Consider the following 23869-nt stretch of genomic DNA (forward strand, 5'->3'; position numbering starts at 1 on the left):
GATCGCACAGGTCCCTCTAGATCCTCAGTTTTTCACTGGTCTTATGGGCAGCAGTGATGCTCAGGCCCCGATGGAGCCCCAGGTCTTGCTATCGGTGGCTGGTAGCTGGGAGTGCTGCTGCCCAGTGGGGCTCAGCTCCTGCTCAGCCTTTGCTGTAGGTTTTGGGGATAGTTCTCTGCTGCTAGTCTTTGTTTCTTTTGCCTGGGAATGGATGTCTGCTCCTTAGCCTCTGTTGCTGGGAGTATATCTCTTCTCTAATCAGGCTGCTACTGTAGGGGATGGTGCTGGGCTCCCAGCCTTTGGGCTGTTCGGCTGTTTGCAGTTTTTGCAACTGGCACCTTGACAGCTCCACTACTGTCCACTGGCCTGTGTTGACACAGGGTGTCCACTGGTCTGATGGTGCCCGGTGCCCTGGTGGGCTCAGGTTGCTGGGCTCTAGCAACTCCTACTGCTTCCTCCCTGGGAAGACCCAGGATCTTCCAAAATGGTGGGACCTTCCCGTGGTGCAGTGAGAAGTGCCCTGAAGAGCCACTTACCAAGGTAGCCAGCTGCTCCCCGATCACAGCACAGGAACCTTCTGCTCTGGGTCTCCGCACTGCTTGAGTTTGGTCGTCTACCTTCAAGTCCACTCACACTCTCTCACACACTAGCTCAATCTCTCACGCACTCACCCTCCCTCCAGTCCTGTCCGCTACCATCTTTTTTCTTTAGTATTATTATAAGCTTTTTTTTTTTTCAGTACAAGTACATTATATACCCTGAGTTTATTCATTCACATAATCACATATACATTTCTCCAGTAAATGTTATTGAGTACTTACTCTTTCTATTGTCTCATATTTGGTTTTGTGAATTTTATTTTATTGTGGTACAGACAATGATAAAATAATAAATGATAAAAATATAAGTAAAATATATATTATGTTACTGATGTGAATAAACTTGGTATTTCTGGGGGCTTATAATTGTTGATAAAGGCATAGTTAAGAGTATGACCATGGCCATGAAGAATGAGTCAAGGGGAGGTAAAATATTGGAAGAGAATAGGAAATTGGAAGGGTTATCTTTATGTCTATCAAAAGCACCTCAATTCCTAACCAAATAGAAACTCTTAGGTAATACCTCAGGAATGTTGCCACACGTTTGGGAGGTTTGGTAGACTAAGTTGACCATATAATGATGATGTGGTAGAAATCAGAATAATAGACTGAACATATTATAATTAAGGTTATTTCTACAACAAATCCTTATAAATGCCAGATATTGCAATACATCAAGAAAGGATAACAGATTTTGACAATTTTCAGTAACTAGGTTAATACCTAAAATATGGGGGTTGAAATATGTGACCAAGTATAAAACAGTCTCTAGAAATGGAAATTCAGACTTAGCTATAGCAACAATAGAGAGAGAAAAAAGAGAAATTGTAATGACAATTTTGCAAGGTCATTAATTTCCTTTTGAGTACTAACTTCTCCTTGTTAAATGGGTTAGGCATGGAAGAAACTATAAAAACTTATGATACATATTTTCTCTAGGACAAGCATTTGAACTAAACTTGTATTCAGGCAAAAAGCTAGACTGGTCCTCCTCATGATGATAATATTCTCAGAGAATATTGAGTCTGATCATTTAACATATAACAGAGTCAACTCTATTTTTGTTCCTCCTCTTTTAACTGCCTTATTTTATTTTTCCACCTGCACAAATTCCATATTCACTCTAGAACTGTGATATTTATTAGTCAATTCTAGCTTTTGAAGTAACGTAACAAGTGAAAGCAAGTATTTCCCATAATACTGTGTGTATTCACCATGTTTCTTACTTCTGCTCATTTTAACCTGCCAAAGTTTGCTTCTCATTTATCTGAATCAGCTTTTCTAACTTGTCCACAGGAATCAAGACAACGAGAGTGCTGAAGTCACTTTCATTCTGTTGGGTTTCTCAGAATATCCAGAACTCCAGGTGCCTCTGTTCCTGCTATTCCTGAGCATCTACACAGTCACCGTGCTGGGGAACCTGGGCATGATCATGGTTATCAAGATCAATCCCAAGCTCCACACCCCCATGTACTACTTTCTCAGCCATTTGTCTTTTGTTGATTTCTGTTACTCTACAGTGGTTACACCCAAACTATTAGAAAACTTGGTTGTGGAAGACAGGACCATCTCCTTCACAGGATGCATCATGCAGTTCTTCTTTGCCTGCATATTTGTGGTGACAGAAACCTTCATGTTGGCAGTGATGGCCTATGACCGATTTGTGGCAGTGTGCAACCCTCTTCTCTACACAGTAGTCATGTCTCAGAAGCGTTGTTCCCTCTTGGTGGGTGCATCATACTCTTGGGGTATAGCCTGTTCCCTGACTCTCACCTACTTTCTATTGGAATTATCCTTCAGAGGAAATAATATCATAAATAACTTTGTCTGTGAGCATGCTGCCATTGTCTCTGTGTCTTGTTCTGACCCTTACCTTAGCCAGGAGATCATTTTAGTCTCTGCCACATTCAATGAAATAAGCAGCCTGACTATTATTCTTACTTCATATGGTTTCATTTTTATCACCATCATGAAGATGCCTTCAACTGGGGGTCGCCACAAAGCCTTCTCCACATGTGCCTCCCACATGACTGCCATTACCATCTTCCATGGGACAATTCTTTTTCTCTACTGTGTCCCTAACTCCAAAAACTCATGGCTCATGGTCAAGGTGGCTTCTGTGTTTTACACAGTGGTCATCCCCATGCTGAATCCACTGATCTATAGTCTGAGGAACAACGATGTGAAGGAGACAGTCAGGAAGTTAATCAATAACCATTTATTATGTTCGTTAATGTAAAATAGCTAAGATTTACTTATTCATTTCCAAGAGCATTGTGGATATTTGTCCAATTCTTAGTATTGTTAATACTCCAAATTCTTTTTTCTATAAGTGAAGAGTGCATGTGTTTTTTTTTTTTTATCCTCACCCGAGGACATTTTTCCATTTTTTGTTCAGGTAGAGTGGGAGGGAGAGAGAGGAAGGGAGAGAGAGAGAGAAACATCGATGAGAAAGGGACACATCGAGTGGCTGCCACCCACACGACCAACCAGGGCCGGGGACAAACTGCAACCGAGGTACGTGCCCTTAGCGGGAACCGAACCCGGGTCTTTCAGGACCGCAGGCCGACACTCTAACCGCTGAGCCAAACCGGCCAGGGCAAGAGTGCATGTGTTTAATGTAACTCCCCAGTTGATGGATTATTCAACTTCTGTTCAACTTAAACTTTGGTAAATTAGCTATAAAATAATAAATAACAGTAATTAAAGGTCAGGTTATTTAAATTAAGTCATTACACACATAATTTATCCTATAAAGATTTCTGAGTTAGTACACAGTACCATTGGCTTCCAAGAGGAATCTTCTATTCTTTCTTAAGTCATTGATGAATGAGTTTAAAAAATTAATTTGAATTCTAGAGCATACCATGAGGAGTATATGCAAATGCAATAAACTAAACCAAGAGTTGTTCTCAGGCACTAAATTTAAAACAAATATTTAATTTCACACAGAAAGCATTGGCACATTATAAGTGCCCACCTCCACTCCCCAAATCCAGATTATTGTTTGGCTAAATTGTATTTATTATTATAAATTTTATTTGATTTTTGTGTACCAAACATCAAAAAATAACCACTGCACACTTCAGAAATAGCTATTACCAAATCTAAAGTTGTTATTCATGCCAGTCTTGAGTTGTGTATAGTATATCTGTTGATGCATAATAATAAAATTTCAGCAATATGTAAGGCAATTTTTTTTAAATTGGTGGATTGATTGGGAAGCCCTGCTAATATCAGCTAGAATTTCTTGCTTAACCTGATACAATAATCTTCTTGTATAACTGGCAAACTCACCTCCAGTCTGTAAATCTGCATGATAATTGGGGAGCTGTTCTCTGTGTACCATGGAACTGGTTATTTTTTTGCATTGTCAATGGTTGAGTTACAAGACAGAATGTATTATAACACAAGCTAGTTCAAGTTCCCTTTTATGTCATGTCTGTTAACATTCTATTAGACAATGCAAATCACAGAGCTGAACACAAAGCAATGGTTGAGAAAGTATATTTGCCTCATTCAGAACTGAAATATTACATGACAATGAGCATAAATAGAGAGGAATGAAGAATTCCTTAATATTTCAATATACCTAGAGCTTATGGTCAAGTTTACTTCATAAAACTGTTTTTTTCTATCTTTCAGATAAATATAACTGTTCTTGTTTGATAGACTTCTACATAAATGGATGGGCCATTGGATTAACTTAATTAAATGACTCTTTGCTGGTGTTGCTTGCTGATCATGGTTGATGTCTCACAGAATAGACCAAGTCTTGGTAAATTTCCAATCTAATTGCAGACTGTGAATTATGTTAGTGGTTTTACCCAAATCATGAGTTTTTTCTTTTCAAATAAAATTTTAAATTTTTATTACTGTAGTATTTGCTATCAAACTTTGCAATCTAATCTAGTTATCTGCTTGGTTAGCAATACATAACAATATTTTCAACAATCCAGGATATATAATTATGTGGTTTATTACTTTTAATTTTCTGTCAACCAGATGTCACATTCAACTAAGTGTTCCAGACAACAAACACTTTCATAGACTACATATGTTAATAAAAATATTTTAATGGCAGAATAAGTGTAAGGGGGCATGAACACAGTATGGAGTGAACCACATTGCTAGATGCTATAGGTCCTTGGATTTAAGATCCTAATCTTTAAAAAAACATAAATGACAGAAATTAGGTAAATTACAATTTTAAGAGTGTAATTAGGCTTCTGCCTTGCAGGAGAAAACAAAGCAGATTATAAAGAGCAGAACACTTTAGAAATTAGCTAGAGCTGGACAATTGTCTTATGATATGAATATCCAGGGGTGGTACGTGGTCTTTTTGTTACTGCACGACTGGTCTTTCTTAATATTCATCCTCTTAGAAGAAGATTGCCCCTGACAGAGAAAGGAAATCGAGATGGGCAGTTAGGAGAGGGGTTGTGGAACTCCTACATCAGTGCTCAGAATGTCTTGGAAGTGGTTGCCTAGATACATAGTTTATTTAAGCGTTAGGCTAGTCTTGTTGATAAAAAAATAAAAACAAACAAACTTGCATTCTAAGCACAAGGATAAAGGCCAACAGAAAATATATGAAAATAGTCCCGTGCTTGTGGATTTGAGAGAAACAACACCTAGGAATCATTTCCTGTATTTCTTGTTCATTTCCCAACTGCGATCATCAAAATTCCAGGAAGGCCTTATGAATAAGTACAGCGCTGTCCACCATGTAGATGGTACATTAGAGAAGATATAATTCCAATCTTATGTAAATGTACCCCAACAACAGTATAAGAAGGAAATACTTTCGATTCATTTTATGAGCCAGCAGCACCAGATTAAAAAAAAAATTACAGAGCAATATATCATACATATACATAGTTAAACACTTAAAATCAATTCATTGATAAAAAATCTCCTATGATAATCTCCTATGGTAATACATCATATCTAAGAGGGATTTAATCTATGAATTAAAGTTTGGTATATCATTTCTAATCTATCAATATAATTAAACAAATTAACAAAATAAAGTAAAAATGCATATAATCCTGGCTGGGTGGCTAGGTTGGTTGGAGTGTTGTCTTGTACACCAAAAGGCTGTGGGTTTGTTTTCCAGTCAGGGCACATATCTGGGTTGCAGGTAGATCTTCAACTGGGGTTTGTACGGGAGGCAACCAATCAGTGTTTCTTTCTCACACGTATGTTTTTTTTTTTCCTCTCTCTCTTCTTCCTCTCTATCTAAAATCAATAAAAAACATATCTTCAGGCGAGGATTAAAAAAACCTACCTATAGTTACCTCAGAAGATGTACAGAATAGTTAATGAAATTAAGCAACTATCCATAGTAAAAATTTTCAGCAAACTAGGAACAGAAGAAATAAAGTGCTAAAACTAAAGACTCATTTACAACCTTCTTTCTGGATAACACATCAATAGTATGGAAGACTAAAGGCCAACTTCTCTTTGCGCAAGGCCACATTTTTTTTCTTTTACTATGCATTGGGACTAATAGTTATTTCAATGTTTATCTTTATTAGACACTATCAAACTGATTTCCCCAGTGGCTGAACCATTTTAGATTCCCACTAACAATGTGTATTTTACCTCTCTATATAGTCAAAACATATACAGTCTTGTTTTTCTTAAGATTAATTGAGTAAAGTTAATAATACAAATTCCCCAAGGTTTCAGGGAAATAATGCGCAACCAAGGTATCACATGGGATGGTGTTAACATCGAATTGCTTGAATTGCAGTCTTCAAAGCAATACTTCAGTGATGTTCTCTAGTCCACACATTCCTGGGGTCTTGATGCCATACATATGTGGCAGCTGGGTGCCAGAATTCAGTTTGCAGGTGTGACCTCTATCTCTGGTATCTCTCAGTTTTCTTATAACATATGAAACAGTTAATGAAATGTACTGTTCACTCCTCCAATGATTTCAGGTCTGTTTCTACCAAGTAAAATACTAAGCAAGAGCATTCCTGGAGTTCAGTAATCCTAGCAAAGGGTTCTTCAGTAACGAGTCATGCAAATGCTGCTGTATTTAGGTGTGTTGATTCAGTCTTTTACTTTACCTTAGAAGGAAATCATGAGGTTCCAGTAATCTTTGCAGGAGACAAACAATGGGTAAACAAAAATGCCCACAGATCCACTTAATTCGGCTGGGACAGGGCTTATAGTTAGTTATATTATATTCCGTTTCCTTCTTTCTTTCAAATGATGGTCATCCTGGTTTTCCTCATTGGGTATCTACCATATAACCACCAATGAAATAAACATTTGGTAAATAGAAAATTATTTTAAAAATGGGCCTTGTCGTCACACTTTCAATATTCTCTAAGGAAGAAAGTGACAACAATAACCATATTTATAAATGATAGAAGATAATATATAATAACTGTGAGTTGTAAACACTAATGTTTGTATGTATACCAAAGAGAAGGAACCATGAACAAGACTGATAATAATAGGTGGCAAAATAAAGCAGTATAAGAGTGAGAATAAAATGGGAAAATGAACTGTACGCAGATTAGCATGCTCAATGTAACAGTTTGATAAATTTACCATGACTAAAGAAGATGTTAAGTTGTAGTGAGGGTGAATTTATAGATCCAAGCAGTTTTGAAAAGCCAGGCTGAATGATGTAAATGATATGCATTCAATAATAAAAAGTATTTAGGATCTTAAAATTCACTGACTGTCAGGTTAAACTAGTCATGGGATATTATTCTGCAATGTTGTGTAGAATATTTTTATTTTATTTTATTTTTTCCATCACCATTTATCCCCACTTCCACCTCCCCTCTGCCCGCAATCACCACACTGTTGTCCACAAGTTCTCTCTTTTTTTCTTTTTTACTCAATTCCTCCACCCCCCCCCCAACACCCACTCACCCACCTGAGCTGTTGCCTGCTCTCCATCTATGATTCTGTCTCTATCTTGCTTGATAGTTCAGTTTGTTCATTAAATCCCACCTGAATGAAATCATGGCACTTGTCTTTCTTTGACTGGCTTATTTCACTTATTGTGATGTTCTCTAGGCCCATCCATGCTGTCTCAAACTGAAGGAATGTGGCTGAGATATACGGCCATAGTCTAGCTTGCAATGCTAAGAATTAATAAAGAATTGGTGCAAAGGATCTGTTGTGGGATTGACTTTTGGGAGATAGCTTTCCTACACATGCAAGCATATGGGACATAGAGAAAGCTACAGTGTGATAAGAGAACATACAGGATAATGGGGAAAATATAATTTACATCTTAGACTAAGTGCCCAACTGAAATCTTACAGTGTTTCCATTGTGTGGGTTCTGGAGGAAAGAATTTCTGCACTGCATTCCCAAATGTGCTCATTTGTTGATTACTGAATATCTAGTATGTATCACACTATGTCTTATAGTCTTTGAATTCATTATCAAAGTATCCACTTTCATTCTAGTAATTTAAATTTTATATTATTAATATTCTCATTTTACTATTGGGTAAATGTCTAGTGGCGTCGAGTAATATTCAAGAAATACTATGGTGTCCTGTTTGAGATGCCTCTTTATCCTGACATTCGTTCTTGAAAAGCTTTAAACCTAATTCAAAATGGCAGAATGTGTTTTTGCTGCAGCCAGAACTTATTTTATTGTCACTCATCCAACTTCCAAAAGTGCCACATTGGGAAAAGGAGAGCTTTTATTTAATATTGTCTCAGCTATTATTCCTGCAGACACAGCAAATATTTTGTTGTGAACACTTCCTGATGAATAATGTAATATGTCATTAAAAGTAAAGTTTAAATCATTTTTCCAAATTAGTTCAGCATGAGTGAAAGGTTAGTAAACTTGTACAGCCCAGCTCTAGAATGTGCTGAGAGTATTGGGTTACTAGGAGTAAGAAGGGCATTGAAAAGGAAGTAGAACAACCAAAGATATATGTTGAACATTTTGCAGTGATGTTAGCATAAAAATTATTATTATTATTTTTATCCTTACCCAAGGACATTTTTCCATTTTTTTTCTTCAGATAGAGTGGGAAGGAGAGAGAGAGAAACATCAACGTGAAAGGGACACATTGAGTGGTTGCCACCCAGACGACCCAACCAGGGCCGGGGACAAACTGCAACCGAGGTACGTGCCCTTAGTGGGAACTGAATCCGGGTCTGTCTGGACCGCAGGCCAACGCTCTAACTGCTGAGCTAAACCTGCCAGGGCTAAAAATTATTTTTTTTAGCAGTTATAAATTGTCTCATTGTTTAAGATATGAGGCAGGCAAGAAACTTTAGAATCTTATAATATGTATTTCCTCCAATGCATCTATTTTTAAGCTCAAATTCATGCAAAGAGTTAGAGTGGGCCATGGAGTCAGCTACTTATGATAATTTGAAATAAAGCAAGGACTACTCTATTTCTGTTCTTTCTGTCTTAACCTTGCTCTTGATTATCCCACCCCAACAAAAATTCTTCTTCACTGTGGAATTGTATCCAAGTGAATAGTAACTTTTGAAATAATGTAACAGTGGAAATATAGCATTTTTCAGCAGCGCTCTTAATAGGAAATAATCGAGCCTCTGAATATTTCTGGTGATCTCTTACACAGTTAAAATTTTGGTTCTTACTTCTCAGGATCAACTTTCATCTTTTGTCCACAAGAACAAAGAAAATCAAAGTGATGAAGCCATCTCCATCTTCTTGGGCTTCTCAGAGTATCCAGAACTCCAGGTGCCACTCTCCCTGCTATTCCTGACCATCTCCACAGTCACTGTGCTGGGGAACCTGGGCATGCTCATGACCATCAAGATAAATTCCAAACTCCACACCCCCATGTACTTTTTTCTCAGCCATTTATCCTTTGTTGATTTCTGTTACTCTATGGTGATTACACCCAAACTATTAGAAAACTTGGTTGTGGAAGACAGGACCATCTCCTTCATAGGATGCATCATGCAGTTCTTCTTTGCCTGCATATCTGTGGTATCAGAAACCTTCATGTTGGCAGTGATGGCCTGTGACTGATTTGTGGCAGTGTGCAACTCTCTTCTCTACACAGTTGTCATGTCTCAGAAACTTTGTTCCTTCTTGGTGGGTGCATCATACTCTTGAGGTATAGCCAGTTCCTTAATAATCACATACTTTTTGTTGACCTTATCCTTTTGTAGGACTAACTTCATAAATAAATTTGTGAGCATCCTGCCATTATCTCTGTGTCTTGTTCTGACCCTTACCCTAGCCAGGAGATTATTTTAGTCTCTACTACATTCAATGAAATAAGCAGCTTGATGATCATTCTTACTTCATATGGTTTCAATTTTATCACTGTCATAAAGATGCCTTCAACTGGGGGTCTCCACAAAGCCTTCTCCACATGTGCCTCACACCTGATTGCCAACAATAAAATGGGTACTTTAGTCTTATAACTGCAATAAGAAGTTCTACCAACAACTTGAGAATCTTAGAAAGAGATTTTATCCCAAGTTAATCCTCTTATGAGACCACAGCTCTGGCATCACCTGATTTGTCCCTTAATGACACCCTGGAGAGTCCAGAAAGCCCAGCCAAGTGGTGCCTGGACTGCTGCTCTACAGAAAGTGTGCTATAAAGTATGTGTATCAGTTTAAGCCACCGAGTAGGTGGTAGTTTGTTAGAAAGCATAGAAAACTCATATACCAGTTACAGAAAGCTGGTAGCTTTGAGTGACTCTGGTGCAGAAATTGGCTCCAGAGCTGGTCCAGGGTATAGAGAGGTGTCAGTGGTGAGGAGCAGATGCAGTGTGGAACTCAAGCCAGTCCCAGGGGGAGAGTGACAAAGTAGACACGCCAGGATCCTGGAGCAAGGCCATGTCACCTACAGTCAATAATTCTATGCCATGTGATAGAGAGCCTCTGTTGCTATCAGATTGGGGAGGGGAGGTGGCTGAAAGAAAGAAGGTGAAGAGATTAACCAAAGAGCATACTGCATAACCCGTAGGCACAGACAACAGTGTGGTGATGGCCAGATGAAAGGGGGGCAGGGGCTGGGTGGAGGGGGGTAAAGTGGGGCAAGTAAGGACATCTGTAATAGTGTCAACAATAAAAATAAAGTTAAAGAAATAACTTCTGTTGTGTTAGGGGTTCTTGGTAGAGACTGTGATGATGGTTAGTTGGCTGTTGGGGGCCCAGGGAAGACTTGTATGAATCTAATTGAGTGGTATTTGGGTGTAGCGAGACCAATGGATTGGTTGGTACTCAGTGGTTTTAAAGAGTTAAACATGCTTCTAAAATATATTTTTCATTTTTGAGATGGTAGGGACACAAAAAAATTATTATATTAGTCAATTATATTAATATAAGCTTGAAAGAGTAGAATGCCCATATTTGGAAGAAAATGTATTAGTTTCAAAGAAGTGAACCAGTGTTTCCAAGAAAATGATTATTTTATATGAATTGAAAAGTCCAGAATAAAAGTTGTATTGTTTTTATGTCTCAACACACACACACACACACACACACACACACACACACACACACACACCCCACATATAGAAAAAGACAGAAAAATCACACAGCAAATGTTAACAGCAATTATCTTTGAATGGTTGCATTTTAGCTGATTTATCTTTTCTTTTGCAGTTCACTGTAGCCATGTTTTCTAGGTCAATTTGTATATTTTATGTAATTACATTTAAAAAAATTATGAAGTAGGCTTGATGAAGCATTGTCTCCAGTGATTTAGAAGAAACTACATTCTTATAAAAAAGACACATAGGAGAACATTTAGTCTAATAACTGAGTTTCTGATATAATTTAGTCAAGTTTCTCTAGGGTATAAATCCCTAAGGGCGTGGAGGTATGCGTAAACTCTACATAAGTTTCCAGGAGTCAGATTCAACTTCCAAACCAGTTTCAATTCCTCTCTCTCTGTTTTTCTGGGACAACAAAAAAGAAATATGTTGCCATCACATCAATTAAAATTTATGTGAACTCCTTTTATATTTACCAACTTAGTATTCTGAACAATTTTGAATTCTGAGTGGGAACTTTTTTGGAGACTATTAATAACAAAAACAAGATCTTCAGGTGAGTTGCTTTCAGGTTCGGTGATCTATCTTGTGTTATCTCTCATTTGCTTGGTGGACATTGAAGTCCTGCAACCTTTGAGGCAGGAAACACTCTTTTTAATCTAGATGCCATATTATCTCCAGAGTCCAACTTTCTGAGGGCTCACATTACTGAGCTATATGACCTCTTCTTCCTTCCTTGGGGTACCATCATTATTTCTGCTTTGAGAATATCCACCATTTACCTAGCATAGTACAATAACACTACACAATTAAAAATATATATATATTGTAAAATATGACATTTCCTTCAATATTGTAAAATCTTATGGAAAAGAGATAAGAATAATACGTATAAAGTAATAGTGAACAGGACACATCACGAAATCTTGATTTCATGATAGTGGTGTCTGTAAGGATACCAAGAATGTGAAGAATATGCTGGAGTGAAAAGGGAAAATTTCTTTGTGATAGTAGTTTTCATGCAACACCTTATTTTGCAAGTGCTGCACCACTATACTAACAAAGAGGGTATTGCAGGTAAAAGGAAAATCAGATAAAACCAAGAATAAATATGCATGTATTGTTCCTTAGAAAATAAGAGTATTGGCATGAATAAGGAAGGTTGATGACTAGGAAACAGCTAGGGCAGAGCTTTAGGTAAAACTGAGCAGAGGAATTTAAATTTGATAAATTAGAAGAGATCAAAGTTTACAGAGCCAAAGGCTGCCATGATAACCACAGTCATCAAGGGAAGAAGAAACCTATGCCCTCACAGTGCAGCCCAGCAGCAGGGAGGCTGGCTGTCCTCTGCTACCGTAATTCACCTAACGATTCTGTTTGCTAAGCCTCCCAAAGGCACTGACCTGGGATTGGAAAGAGAGGACAAGAAAGAGTCAGATAATAATTAGAAAGCAAAGGAGAAAACAGACAACTGGATGAAGCAACAGTAAATTGGAGAATTAAGACAAACAGGGCCAAAGGGAGATCCAGGGAAGAGCTGAGCTAGACTTTGATGTCCCAAATTGTACCCACTTATTGCTCCCCACTTTGGTCTTTAATTTGTTTCTTAGATTTAATAAATACATATGGGTTTAAAAATAATACCAGTTAGTTATAGCACTAAGAATTAAAAGAGGTGAGTGTGGGAAAACCTACATCTCCTGGACTCCACGATTATCAGACCTATGCTCAGTATATTAATATCACTTTCTAATTTAATTCTTATACACCTATGAAATATGCATTACCATGTCAATATGATTGATAAAGAAAGTGAGGCTTAGACAATTCAAATCTTCACCAAAGATCACACAGCAAATGACAAAGCCTGGAATTAAATTTAAACAGGTGTTTTCAAATCCATGCTTCTTTAATTATGCTGAGCTGTCATTAGCTCTTTGTCATGTTCCTGCTGATTCTCTTTCCCTCATGTAGGAAATAACTGTTTCTGAGTGTCACAAGGAGCACTGAGCTATGAGGGCATCATGCTTTCTTTCTAGACCTGGTCGGGCAAAACTGAAATGATGTCTTTGTTTATGAGGTTCATACCAATTGTCTTTTATTAACCTGAACATTTCAGACATGTGCTTACTATTGGCTAACTTATTTTTAAAATCATTGTTAAATGACTAGGAATATGTCTGTGGTTATGAACTGCTTGTGAATACAAGATGCTTTTGTTTTCTCAAAATCACACATACAACTGTAACAAAGATTGCATGACTCCAAATAACATAATAAGATATGTAGCTTTAATCAAAAACCCTTCTACAGTGCTTAGAGTGGCAATGTTCCCATCACTGGAGACTTTGAGGCCGATTGTGCAACTGTTGGTGACTATTATCATATTCTCTAGCTTTCTCTAGAGAATATGAAAGGCTTGAGCAAAATACATTTTAAGTTGCTCTTCAATTCAGAGATCCTGTGAGTGCCTAATGCTCTAACATGCCTAACAAATGTATCAAATGAAAATACTAGAAATGTAAAAGATAATAAGGAATCTAGCTGAATATGTTGACAGCATCCGTGACACTAAGTAAGAAAACACGTAAGTAGGAAGGAAAACAGAGGAGTGAGGGAACATGTCCGAAACATAACTTCATTATCTTGCCAGGTTGCCACCTTGCTTTTACAATCACCGAAGCAATGATTGCAGCTTCAGGCTGGAATTAATGACAAGCTTGAAGATGTACAGGGTTACATTCCTTCAATACCCATATATTTGTTCAAAGCTTGAAGTCTTGTGGTGACTCACGTATGCTGCCTTTCCTGTGACCCTCAGGTTGCACGTCATGGTCCAACATTGTGGTCTCTTTGTGCTCTCACAGAGCCGTCTCTTTCCTAGGACATGCCGTGTACATAGAAGTGGCATCACTTCTACTGCTTTGGCTTCTCCTCATTCTTCCTTTACAACTTTTAGTGCTAAATTTATATCGATTATTTTATTAATGCTATTAGATTGGCCAAAGAGCATATATGCCTAGTCCATGGGCACAGACACCAGTGTGGTGAAAGCCAAAGGCAGGGGGTGGGGTGGGGGCAAAGTGAAGTTGGACAAAGGAGGGGGGATGGGGAAAACCTATAATAGTGTCAACAAAAAACAACAACAACAACAACACAAACCTTCAGAATAACGGAACTGTGAAAAACATGTTTTCTAGAACCATGTAAAATAGTTTTCTATCTAACCCTAAACTTACTTCAAAGTCTGCCACTCAGGGTGAATTTCAAAACCCAGCTCATTACTAACAAGCTGTGTAACCTGGAACAAGTTTCTTAACTTACATATGCCTCAGTTTTCTTATGTGAAAAAAAAATGAGGCTACTTGTTTTACAATTGGTAATGCTGTTTGGAGACGCAAGTGAATATAGCTTGATGTCTGCCACATGGTAACTGTTATATAAATACACTCTCATTATTATCATTGTTGTTATTTTTATCATAATTTCAGATTTCCTCCAACAACAACCATGTTGTTAACCAAAGGAAATCAGAGTGCTGGAGCCACATTCACCCTCTTGGGCTTCTCAGAATTTCCAGACCTCCAGGTGCCCCTGTTCCTGGTATTCCTGACCATCTACACAGTCACTGTGCTGGGAAACCTGGGCATGATCATGATCATCAAGCTCAGTCCCCAACTCCACACCCCCATGTACTTTTTCCTCAGCCACTTGTCCTTTGTGGATTTCTGTTATTCCACTACAGTCACACCCAAACTGCTGGAGAACTTGGTTGTGGAAGACAGGACCATCTCTTTCGCCGGATGCATCATGCAGTTCTTCTCGGCTTGTTTATTTGCAGAGGCGGAAACATTCATGTTGGCAGTGATGGCCTATGACCGATTTGTGGCAGTGTGCAACCCTCTGCTCTACCCAGTCGTCATGTCCCAAAAGCTCTGTGCATCATTAGTAACCGGACCCTACACTCTGGGTATTGTCTCTTCCCTAACACTTACCTATTTTCTCCAGGCATTATCCTTCTGTGGGTCTAACTTCATAAATAATTTTTTCTGTGAGTACTCTGTCATTGTTTCTGTCTCCTGCTCTGACCCCTACCTCAGCCAAGTGCTGTGCCTTGCCATCGCCATAGTCAGTGAGGTGAGCAGCCTGGTAATCATCCTCACTACTTATGTTTTCATCTTCGTCACTGTCACAAAAATGCCTTTTGCTAGTGGGCGCCAAAAAGCCTTCTCCACTTGTGCCTCCCACCTGACCACCATCACCATTTTCCACGGAACTATCCTGTTCCTTTACTGTGTACCCAACTTTAAAAACTCAGGGCTCACCGTCAAAGTAGGGTCTGTATTTTATACAGTGGTCATTCCCATGTTGAATCTTCTGATCTACAGCCTCAGAAACAGAGATGTGAAGGAGAGTGTCAGGAAATTAATGAACCACTCAGTGCAATTTTGTTGAAGGTTTGTATTTCCGGAAGGGATTTGATTTATGATATTGAGGGTGGTTCAATGCTTCTAGTAGAGATGATGGTTCAAATCACTTAGTCACTTCACCAGATTTTTAAATCCATTGCAATAAACCACTTACATGGTCCCTTGATTTCTATTCACTTCGATGGTTAGTAAAAGAGCTGTGAATCGTAAGTGAAGGAACCTAAGTGTTGTAGGTTGAATAATGTCCCCCCCCAAATATCCATGTGCCCCTAGAAGCTCAGAATGTGACATTATTTGGGAACAGGATCTCTGCAGATGTAACTAAGGTAAAGATTGAGATGAGATTATACTGGATGAGGGCGGGCTTCAGATTCAAATGGGTGAGTTCTCACTGAGAAAAGTTCACAGGGGACACGCAGGGGAGAAGGCTTCATGGAGACTGGCATTTTGCTGCTCCCAACCAAGGTGCTCCAGGGACCACCAGAATCTGGGTGATGCAAAGAAGGGTTCTCTCCCAGCATCTTCAAGGCGGGGCGTACTCTACCAGCACCTTGATTTCAGTCTTTGGGTCTAAAGAAGTACGAGAAAATAAGTTTCCGTTGTTTTACGCAACCAAGCTTGTGGTAATTTACTGCAGCAACCGTAGGAGACTGACTTAATGGTAAATATGAGACCTAAAATGCAGCTCTCTTCACTCAAAATTGGCATGATGAATTATTTTTTTTAAAACATCCCCAGGTAAGCAATGGGAATGTCGGGGTTATGGAGGAATTCTGCCACGTTGTAGCTGACTGGGAGTGTGAACACAGAAGAATCAGCAATGCGTTCCTGGAGGCACAGTCTGTGAGGTCTGGCCAAGCTCTTGGCTCCTTTCTCACCGTGGCCTCGTGTAGTTTCATTATAGTATAGAAGTGATGTTAAACATGATGACTCTGAATATCAAGTAAAAATGCTGATTTTATAGAAATTTCTGGAAGGATTGCCAAGGGGAACCCAAAATGAAAAATCTACAGTTATTAATCTTGCAATTTGAGGTGTCAAACTTGACTTTGTAATTCTATTTGCTAACATAGTGGATATCATAATACAGTTTAGAAGTAGTTTGCATAATTTTTGTTTTGTTTTCAAAGGTTAATTACACACTTTACCTGCATGGCATGTCTGCCAGACAAACAGGCATGATTGCAACTGTTTTGATTGAAATGTCAAAGAACCTCTGAGAAAGTTAACAGGGTCCAAAATATTTTAGCACTCACTCTCATTATATTAATACTAATTTGCTTGGTATTAATAAATATATTTCTCTGACTATATCCATATGTTTATTGAAATGTCACCTTCCCAAATAACCCCACTCTGAAAACCTAATACAATATCGTGGTCACTTCCTACCCCCTTAACACGATTTATATTTTTTCATAGCAACAGATATATGTTTAATAGATGCAGTAATTTATGTGTCTGTTTTTTTGTTTTTGTTTCTCCCAGTAAACTCTAAGAGGGCAGAAATTTCTTGTGTCTCTAATGACTAGAAAAGTGCCTAGAAAACACGTTGGCCCTTCAATGAATACTTACCTCATGAATAAAAGAAGGAAGGAAATAAAATTTTTAGAGTAAATTAATAATATTTAGTATTATGTCCTGTATGTCTAGGTAACATTTTGGGTAATATCTCCTCAATGAATACAGCAGTCACTTGAGATCCAAGAAACCAAAAGGAGAGGAATAATATGCTCAAAGGTGACCATGGTTGTTTATATGAATTCTTCTGCTGATAATTTTTGTACCATGGAGAACATTTCTAGGTCTAATTTTAAGTACTTCATTTTAGCGGAAGTCTCTGTAATCACGTGACTATCTTACATGTGTCAGACCACAAAAATGATGCTTTCCTCAACAGTATCTTTCATAATTAGAGTTGAGATTAATTTTTAAAAACTGGTCATGTTCAATTTAGAGATCTTTCCTTAAGTAGCTTAATTCAGATTTTCCAAAGATTGAAGAGTTTATTCAGTATTATCTTTAGTATTTTAGGCCATTGTGGTTCATTTGGATTACCTAGATTCAGAAACTCAAACCTGTAGGGTTCTGAATATAAATGATAAATAATACCCTGAATTAGAACAACTCTGGTTCACCATGATAGGAGAAAGTTGTTTATAGCTTGGATTGTTAGAACACTTCTGGATCATTCCACATATTTCTGGGTAAATTGCTTTGGGGCACTGGCCAAGTGATCATTTTTGCTTATGGGAAAGATTGAAATAATATGTCACTACCAGTATTCCTGAATATGGCACCTAAAATATGTTGAGGTTTCAGGAATAATTAGTCACAATTCACAAGAAAAAGTATTTGTAATATGTAAATACTCTGCAAAATATCTGTGGGAATCTCTCTGTAAGCAATGTACACTCACTGCTGTATTAACGTTCCTATTAAGAATTCTTGCCCTGGCCAGTTCAGTAGTTAGAGTGTCGGAGCACGGACCAAAGAGTTGTGGGTTTGATAATGGTCAAGGGCACATACCTCCATTGCGGTTCATCCCCGGCCCTAGTTGGAGTCATGTGGGAGGTAGCCAGTTGATGTGTCTCTCTCTCGTTGACCTCTCTCTCTCTCTCTCTCTCTCTCCCTTCTTCCCTCCCTCCCATTCTATCTGAAGATAAATGGAAAAATATCCTCTGATAGGATAAAAAATTAAAAAAAAATTCTTATAAAAGTTGCCCTCACTTAAGACAATAAAGGAGAATTTATTATTTCAGAATAGGCAAACATTCAGAAAACAAAATAAATGTTACTCTATCAAAATTAAAGCACATTCTATTGAAATACATGGAAACATTAAAAAGAGAAGCTTCGGAATAAGAAACAAATTGCAACATAGTTAATTGACTAAAGAGCAATATTCACAATATAGAAACATCCATGATGATTTAGGAAAAGACAATGAATAAAATGGTGACAAAACAGGAAAAAATATATGAAACAAATCACATTCAATTTACCCTTGTGCCTCCTCCAAATATTATTTTCTGTGTATGATATGACATGAAAATTATGGCAAATCATTGCTCTGGAGAAACTCAGCACATATGTACAAAAAGGGATGTACACAAATCTTCAGTTGTGTATTGCTCATAATGACAAAAATAAAAATAGCCTATGTGATTTAACAATAATGGTTATAAATATACACTCAGACACTGTACAAATGAAAATGATTGCATTAGAAGAAATGTACCAGTTAGTTATACATCTCAGAAATATTGCTTAATATCATTTATATAGTTCAAAAGTGCAGTAAATATTATACATTGAGTATGGACATTCACAAAATTACAAAATAAATAATATCATGGGAAGGAAAATGTCCACGTTAAAGGTGAAGGGAGTCACGGACAAGGGAGAGAGGAATGAGACGGCAGAAGGTTATAATAGGATCTTTAATCCAATTGTAATGTGAGGCTTTAAAAAAACCAAGCAAATGTTATATATTTCTTTCCAAGTCAGCTTCTCCATGCTTTAATGTTGAAAGTGTAACTGAGAGCATATTTTATTTACCTTTGCTGAGGAAAAAACACTCGGAATTTAGAGGCTAAATGCAATCGGTTATTGTCCATTCTGCGGGCTGAAGGCATGATCCTTCTTCCAGTCCCCTGTGGCCTTATCTCGTGGCTGCAATCATCTAGGAGCTCTGCTGGGGCTGTTTGTTAGGCGACTTGGTGCTGGTGTTGTCTGGGGCCCCTCAGTGTTCTCCCAAGGAGCCTCTCATCCGCTAGTAGGTTACCCTGGCTGCCTCATGTAGTGACCTCGGAACAATGTTTGAAGAGACAAAGTAGAAGCTGTGAGGCATCTTGGTGCCTCGACTCCCAGATCTATTTAACGTCACTCCCAGCACATTTTATTGCTGGAACAAGTTGCAGTCCCAGCTTGCTCGGCCCATCTCCGTGTTCCCTCGTGGACACACCAGTCCTCTCAACCACTGCAGCTCACGGTTCCACGGTGGGAAGCAGAGGTCTGGCTGTTGGATCGTTAAGGATAAACAGGCAGAAGAGCCACTCCCATTTCCACCCTGCACCCACAAATTCTGGGTCCCGTAAATGACTGGATAAATGGCAGTGTGTACTGGCTGCAGCTTTAGAGCATCTACCAGATTCTGGAGGCCATGACCCCATCCCTCTGAAGTATTGCCAGCAGAGCTTGGCCATGACTGAGGTTGGAAAGGCTATTCCAATGTTCCAGGAACACAGAATTTCTGAATACTAGATGAGTTGTTCTTCACCACTGTCTTTCAGGGACACCCCACGGCAGGACTGTAATGGAACAGCTATCTACTTTCATATGGTACCGGCATATCATGTGGAATCATCTGAAAATATGGCCCCAGTACTTTCTTCCATATTCAGGTTGCCATAACAAATACCTCATGATGCTACAAATTTGAGATTTGAAGGACAAAGCTGCACAACAAGAACATGGACCATGGGCACCGGAACCACTCACTCATGCAATGTACTGTGTTTTCAGGAACAGGGTGCCATTCCTGCTGTGTATTCCTAATGCTATGGATTGGTGGGGTAGACAATAGACAGCACCCAGTCCAGAAAGTGTAGGTTGCAAAGTAACTTGGTAGCTTGTGGTCACCCATTCAGTCTCAATTAGGGTCCATTAAAAAATCAGAAGCTCGCCCTGACCGGTTTGGCTCAGCGGTTGTAGCATCGGCCTGCGGACCAGAGAGTCCTGGGTTCAGTTCCTGCCGGGGGCACGTACCAATAAAAAAGTCAGAAGCTGCCCTGGCCAAAATGGCTCAGTGGTTAGAGTGTCAGCCTTCGGATTGAAGGGTCATGGATCCCATTCCTGGTCAAGGGCAGTTGCCTCGGTTGTGGGTGTGATTTTCAGCCCTGGTTGGGGTCATGTGGGAGGCAGCCAATTGATGTCTCTCTCTCTCTCCACAATTCACTATATGGCCTTATCTGAAGTTCTAAATAATCCTTATCTGTGAATACATTGCAAGGACAAGCCTATATGCTGGGTCATTGTCCCAGACAGCACGGCAGCTGGCATGGCAGACTGGACAGGTTGAAGTTTTCTAGTTTTGGGACTCACAAAAAATGGCCAATATTTTGAGTACCTTTGGAAATAGTCTGGAGTAACTTGACAAAAATAGGTGTTCGCTGCCCGCCAAAGTCAAAGAGGCCCACTGAATTTTCATGTAGTGGAGGCAGAATTTGAGAAATACTGCTTTACCTTAGTTTTGTTAATTCCAGAGGGCATTTTGGTTGTGTGCAAACAAAAGATGCAGTCAATTTCAAGCTGCAATTTTTTTTTTATCCTCACCAGAAGACATTTTTGCATTCATCTTCAGATAGAGCAGGAAGGAGAGAGGGAGAAAGAGAGAGAGAGAAACATCAATGTGAGAGAAACACATTGACTGGTTGCCACCCACACGACCCCAACCAGGGCCTGGGACAAACTGCAACCGAGGTACGTGCCTTCAGCAGGAACCGAACCCAGGTCTCTCTGTTCCGCAGGCTGATACTCTAACCACTGAGCAAAACTAGCCAGGGCTCAAGCTGAAATTTTTAAATGTAATTTCAAAGAAATTCTAGTCACTAAAAATGGCACAAGAGACCTAGCATTTGCATTAATTACCTGTTTTGATGCTTGTGAGAAATAAGTTCCTAGGGATTCTCCAGAGTTTGCTTCCCTAGGGCTACAGAGTTAGATGTAAGAGCCCTGGTGTCCTCGTTATACTCAGCTTACAAGAAACAGGAGGGTGGTGGCCTGTTTCTCTGTAGCAGGTGAGTTTATTCAGGTTTCTACAAAACACATTTTTCTAATGTGATAACTAGGGTTTTCTTTTATTTTTCTTTTGATGTTAGGTCACTGCAAATGTTGACTTCCATGAAGTCAACAATCGTGGAAGAAAATATTTGGCTTCAAGCCCATTGGCAACCATTTCACAAAGAACAGAATAGACTTTCTATCTGGAAATAGATATCTATTCATATCATCTTTATCTGTGCCTTCTATTGGTATGTAAACTTTCACAAGAAAGAGTATTAGTTCTGAGAGAACTCTCATGATAAATCTTGAGAGCCTTAAGAGATATCTATACCGTGTCTGGCTGTAATAGAAGCTAACCCTTACACTATAAATCCCAAAAAGCATACACCATATCCAGAAGTCTAAAGGAGACATTTTCCCCCTCAACCCCTCAATAGCTAAGGTATTCAATGAAAGAAGTAGCCTTTTCTACACAAAAGGTGCTAAAATGGAATTGATATTCTTTTTTTATCCCCTAGATTTCTCTAACATTTTACTTTGTCTTTAGAATTAGAAACACATTCTGTTGAAGATTTTAGTTGATTTATATGTACAGGCAGAATACAGTAGTAGTGTGTATTCTTTTCTGAGGCAAACATTTCACATTTTTCACAGACTCACTATGCATTTATGTGCAAACACTTTTATCAGTCGTGTGCAAATTATGCTACTAGCTGGTGTGCATGTACACACTGTCATATGATACGTATTTCTTATGGAAACACAAATTGCAATGGAAATGCAAAGATGTTTTAGAAACTCAGCTCGCTTTGTTATAACCATACCAGTTATCTGCATGAGACATGTTCTAAATGGAGGAAATTAAGACCCAAAAGTTCCTTCTCATTTCCTTTGGTCTACCATAGAAATTGCTGACTTGTTTGTTGCTTACTGCCATAAATTTCTTTGACAGAAACAACTCTCTTCCTCCACCCCTCCCTTCAAATGTACTGTAGTGATGACTGCAAGAAATATGAGTGTGGAGACAATCTTTGTCCTCTTGGGTTTCACAGATTACCCACAGCTTCAGATCCCTCTCTTCCTCATGTTCCTGATCATGTACATCGTCACCATGGTAGGCAATCTCGGAATGATGGTAATCATTAAGATTAACCCCAAGTTTCACACTCCCATGTACTTTTTCCTTAGTCACCTTTCTTTTGTTGATTTTTGTTACTCTTCCATCGTTACTCCCAAGTTGCTTGAGAACCTGGTCATGGCTGATAAAAGCATCTTCTATGCTAGCTGCATGTTGCAGTTCTTCCTGTCCTGCACTGCTGTGGTGACTGAGTCCTTCCTGTTGGCGGTGATGGCCTATGACCGTTTTGTGGCCATCTGCAATCCTCTGCTCTATACAGTGGCCATGTCGCCAAGGCTCTGTGCGCTGCTGGTGGCTGGGTCATATCTCTGGGGTATGTTTGGCCCCTTGGTACTTCTTTGCTATGCTCTCCAACTAAACTTTTTTGGATATAATGTAATTAACCACTTTTTCTGTGAATATACTGCTCTCATCGCTGTTTCGAGCTCTGATACACATATTCCCCACCTGCTGCTCTTTGGTTTCGCCACCTTCAATGAGGTGAGTACACTACTGATCATCCTTGCTTCATATGTTTTTATTTTTGCAACTGTGCTAAACATCCGTTCTGCCAGTGGGCGTCGCAAAGCCTTCTCCACCTGTGCCTCTCACCTGATGGCCATCACCATCTTCCATGGGACCATCCTTTCCCTCTACTGTGTGCCCAACTCCAAAAACTCTCAGCAAACCGTCAAAGTGGCCTCTGTCTTTTACACAGTGGTCAACCCCATGCTGAACCCCCTGATCTACAGTCTGAGGAATAAAGACGTGAAGGATGCCTTCTGGAAATTCATAGACACAAAAGTCCCATCACACTGAACCAACTCCAAAGGGTATTTTCCATCTCAATGAACAGCAGGAGCAGAACCTAAAACACTTCTAAAACCTGTAGCATATATTTGTATGAGGTTTCTATATATGTTAATCTATTGTGAATTGCTTAGCTCAAATGCCTTGAAGATACCAAAGAAGTGAATTCTGGGATGAATACCACAGGATTTTGATCTGTAAAGCATATATTTCTTCAAATTCTATTTAAAAAACACATACAAACACTACATAGCACAACAGGTGGTCCATGTGGGCAACAAAGTTACTGAGAGGAAGATCTTTACTCACCTTAGAAAGGTCTTTCAGCTTTGTTACTGCATGTGACCATGGGTGACTTGCCTTTCAATTTATTTGTGTTGTGTGTCATTAAAACAGTGTGTCTTTGTTGGGAGATGCAGGTGGATATGATGTGTGATAAAAGGGGGAATAAGTGTTTTCTGACACCTTCCTTCCTGTGTGAATTCTATGAATGGACAGTCAGCTTGTGTTGGGAAGTAATTGGGCAAGAACGCTTATACCAGTTGTGTAGATGATGACATAGAAGTTCAAGAAACTAGTTTAGAAATGACTAAAATGATTGTTTTGAAACAGGAATTTTCTGTTGACTCCAAATCTA

The 23869-nt window shown here is 38.9% G+C and overlaps 3 protein-coding genes and 1 pseudogene across 3 annotated transcripts; all 4 read left to right on the forward strand.

The window, feature by feature from the left end:
• Nucleotides 1-1893: 1893 nt before the first annotated feature.
• On the forward strand, nucleotides 1894-2838 carry LOC118628667 (olfactory receptor 5D13-like; the record flags this gene model as incomplete). Its single annotated transcript, XM_036259611.1, has 1 exon — nucleotides 1894-2838. A coding segment is annotated over one exon (945 nt), but the record flags the coding sequence as incomplete, so codon positions are not given.
• Nucleotides 2839-8414: 5576 nt separating this feature from the next.
• Nucleotides 8415-10006, forward strand: LOC118628668 (annotated as a pseudogene).
• Nucleotides 10007-14598: 4592 nt separating this feature from the next.
• LOC118628669 (olfactory receptor 5D13-like) lies at nucleotides 14599-15543 on the forward strand. The gene has a single exon (XM_036259612.1). It carries the CDS (start codon nucleotides 14599-14601, stop codon nucleotides 15541-15543), a length of 945 nt encoding a protein of 314 aa, XP_036115505.1.
• A 6759-nt stretch (nucleotides 15544-22302) lies between these two features.
• On the forward strand, nucleotides 22303-23241 carry LOC118628303 (olfactory receptor 5D14). The gene has a single exon (XM_036259168.1). It carries the CDS (start codon nucleotides 22303-22305, stop codon nucleotides 23239-23241), a length of 939 nt encoding a protein of 312 aa, XP_036115061.1.
• Nucleotides 23242-23869: the final 628 nt, after the last annotated feature.

Source organism: Molossus molossus, unplaced genomic scaffold (assembly GCF_014108415.1).
Source record: "Molossus molossus isolate mMolMol1 unplaced genomic scaffold, mMolMol1.p scaffold_m16_p_13, whole genome shotgun sequence".
Classification (NCBI taxonomy): Eukaryota; Metazoa; Chordata; class Mammalia; order Chiroptera; family Molossidae; genus Molossus; species Molossus molossus.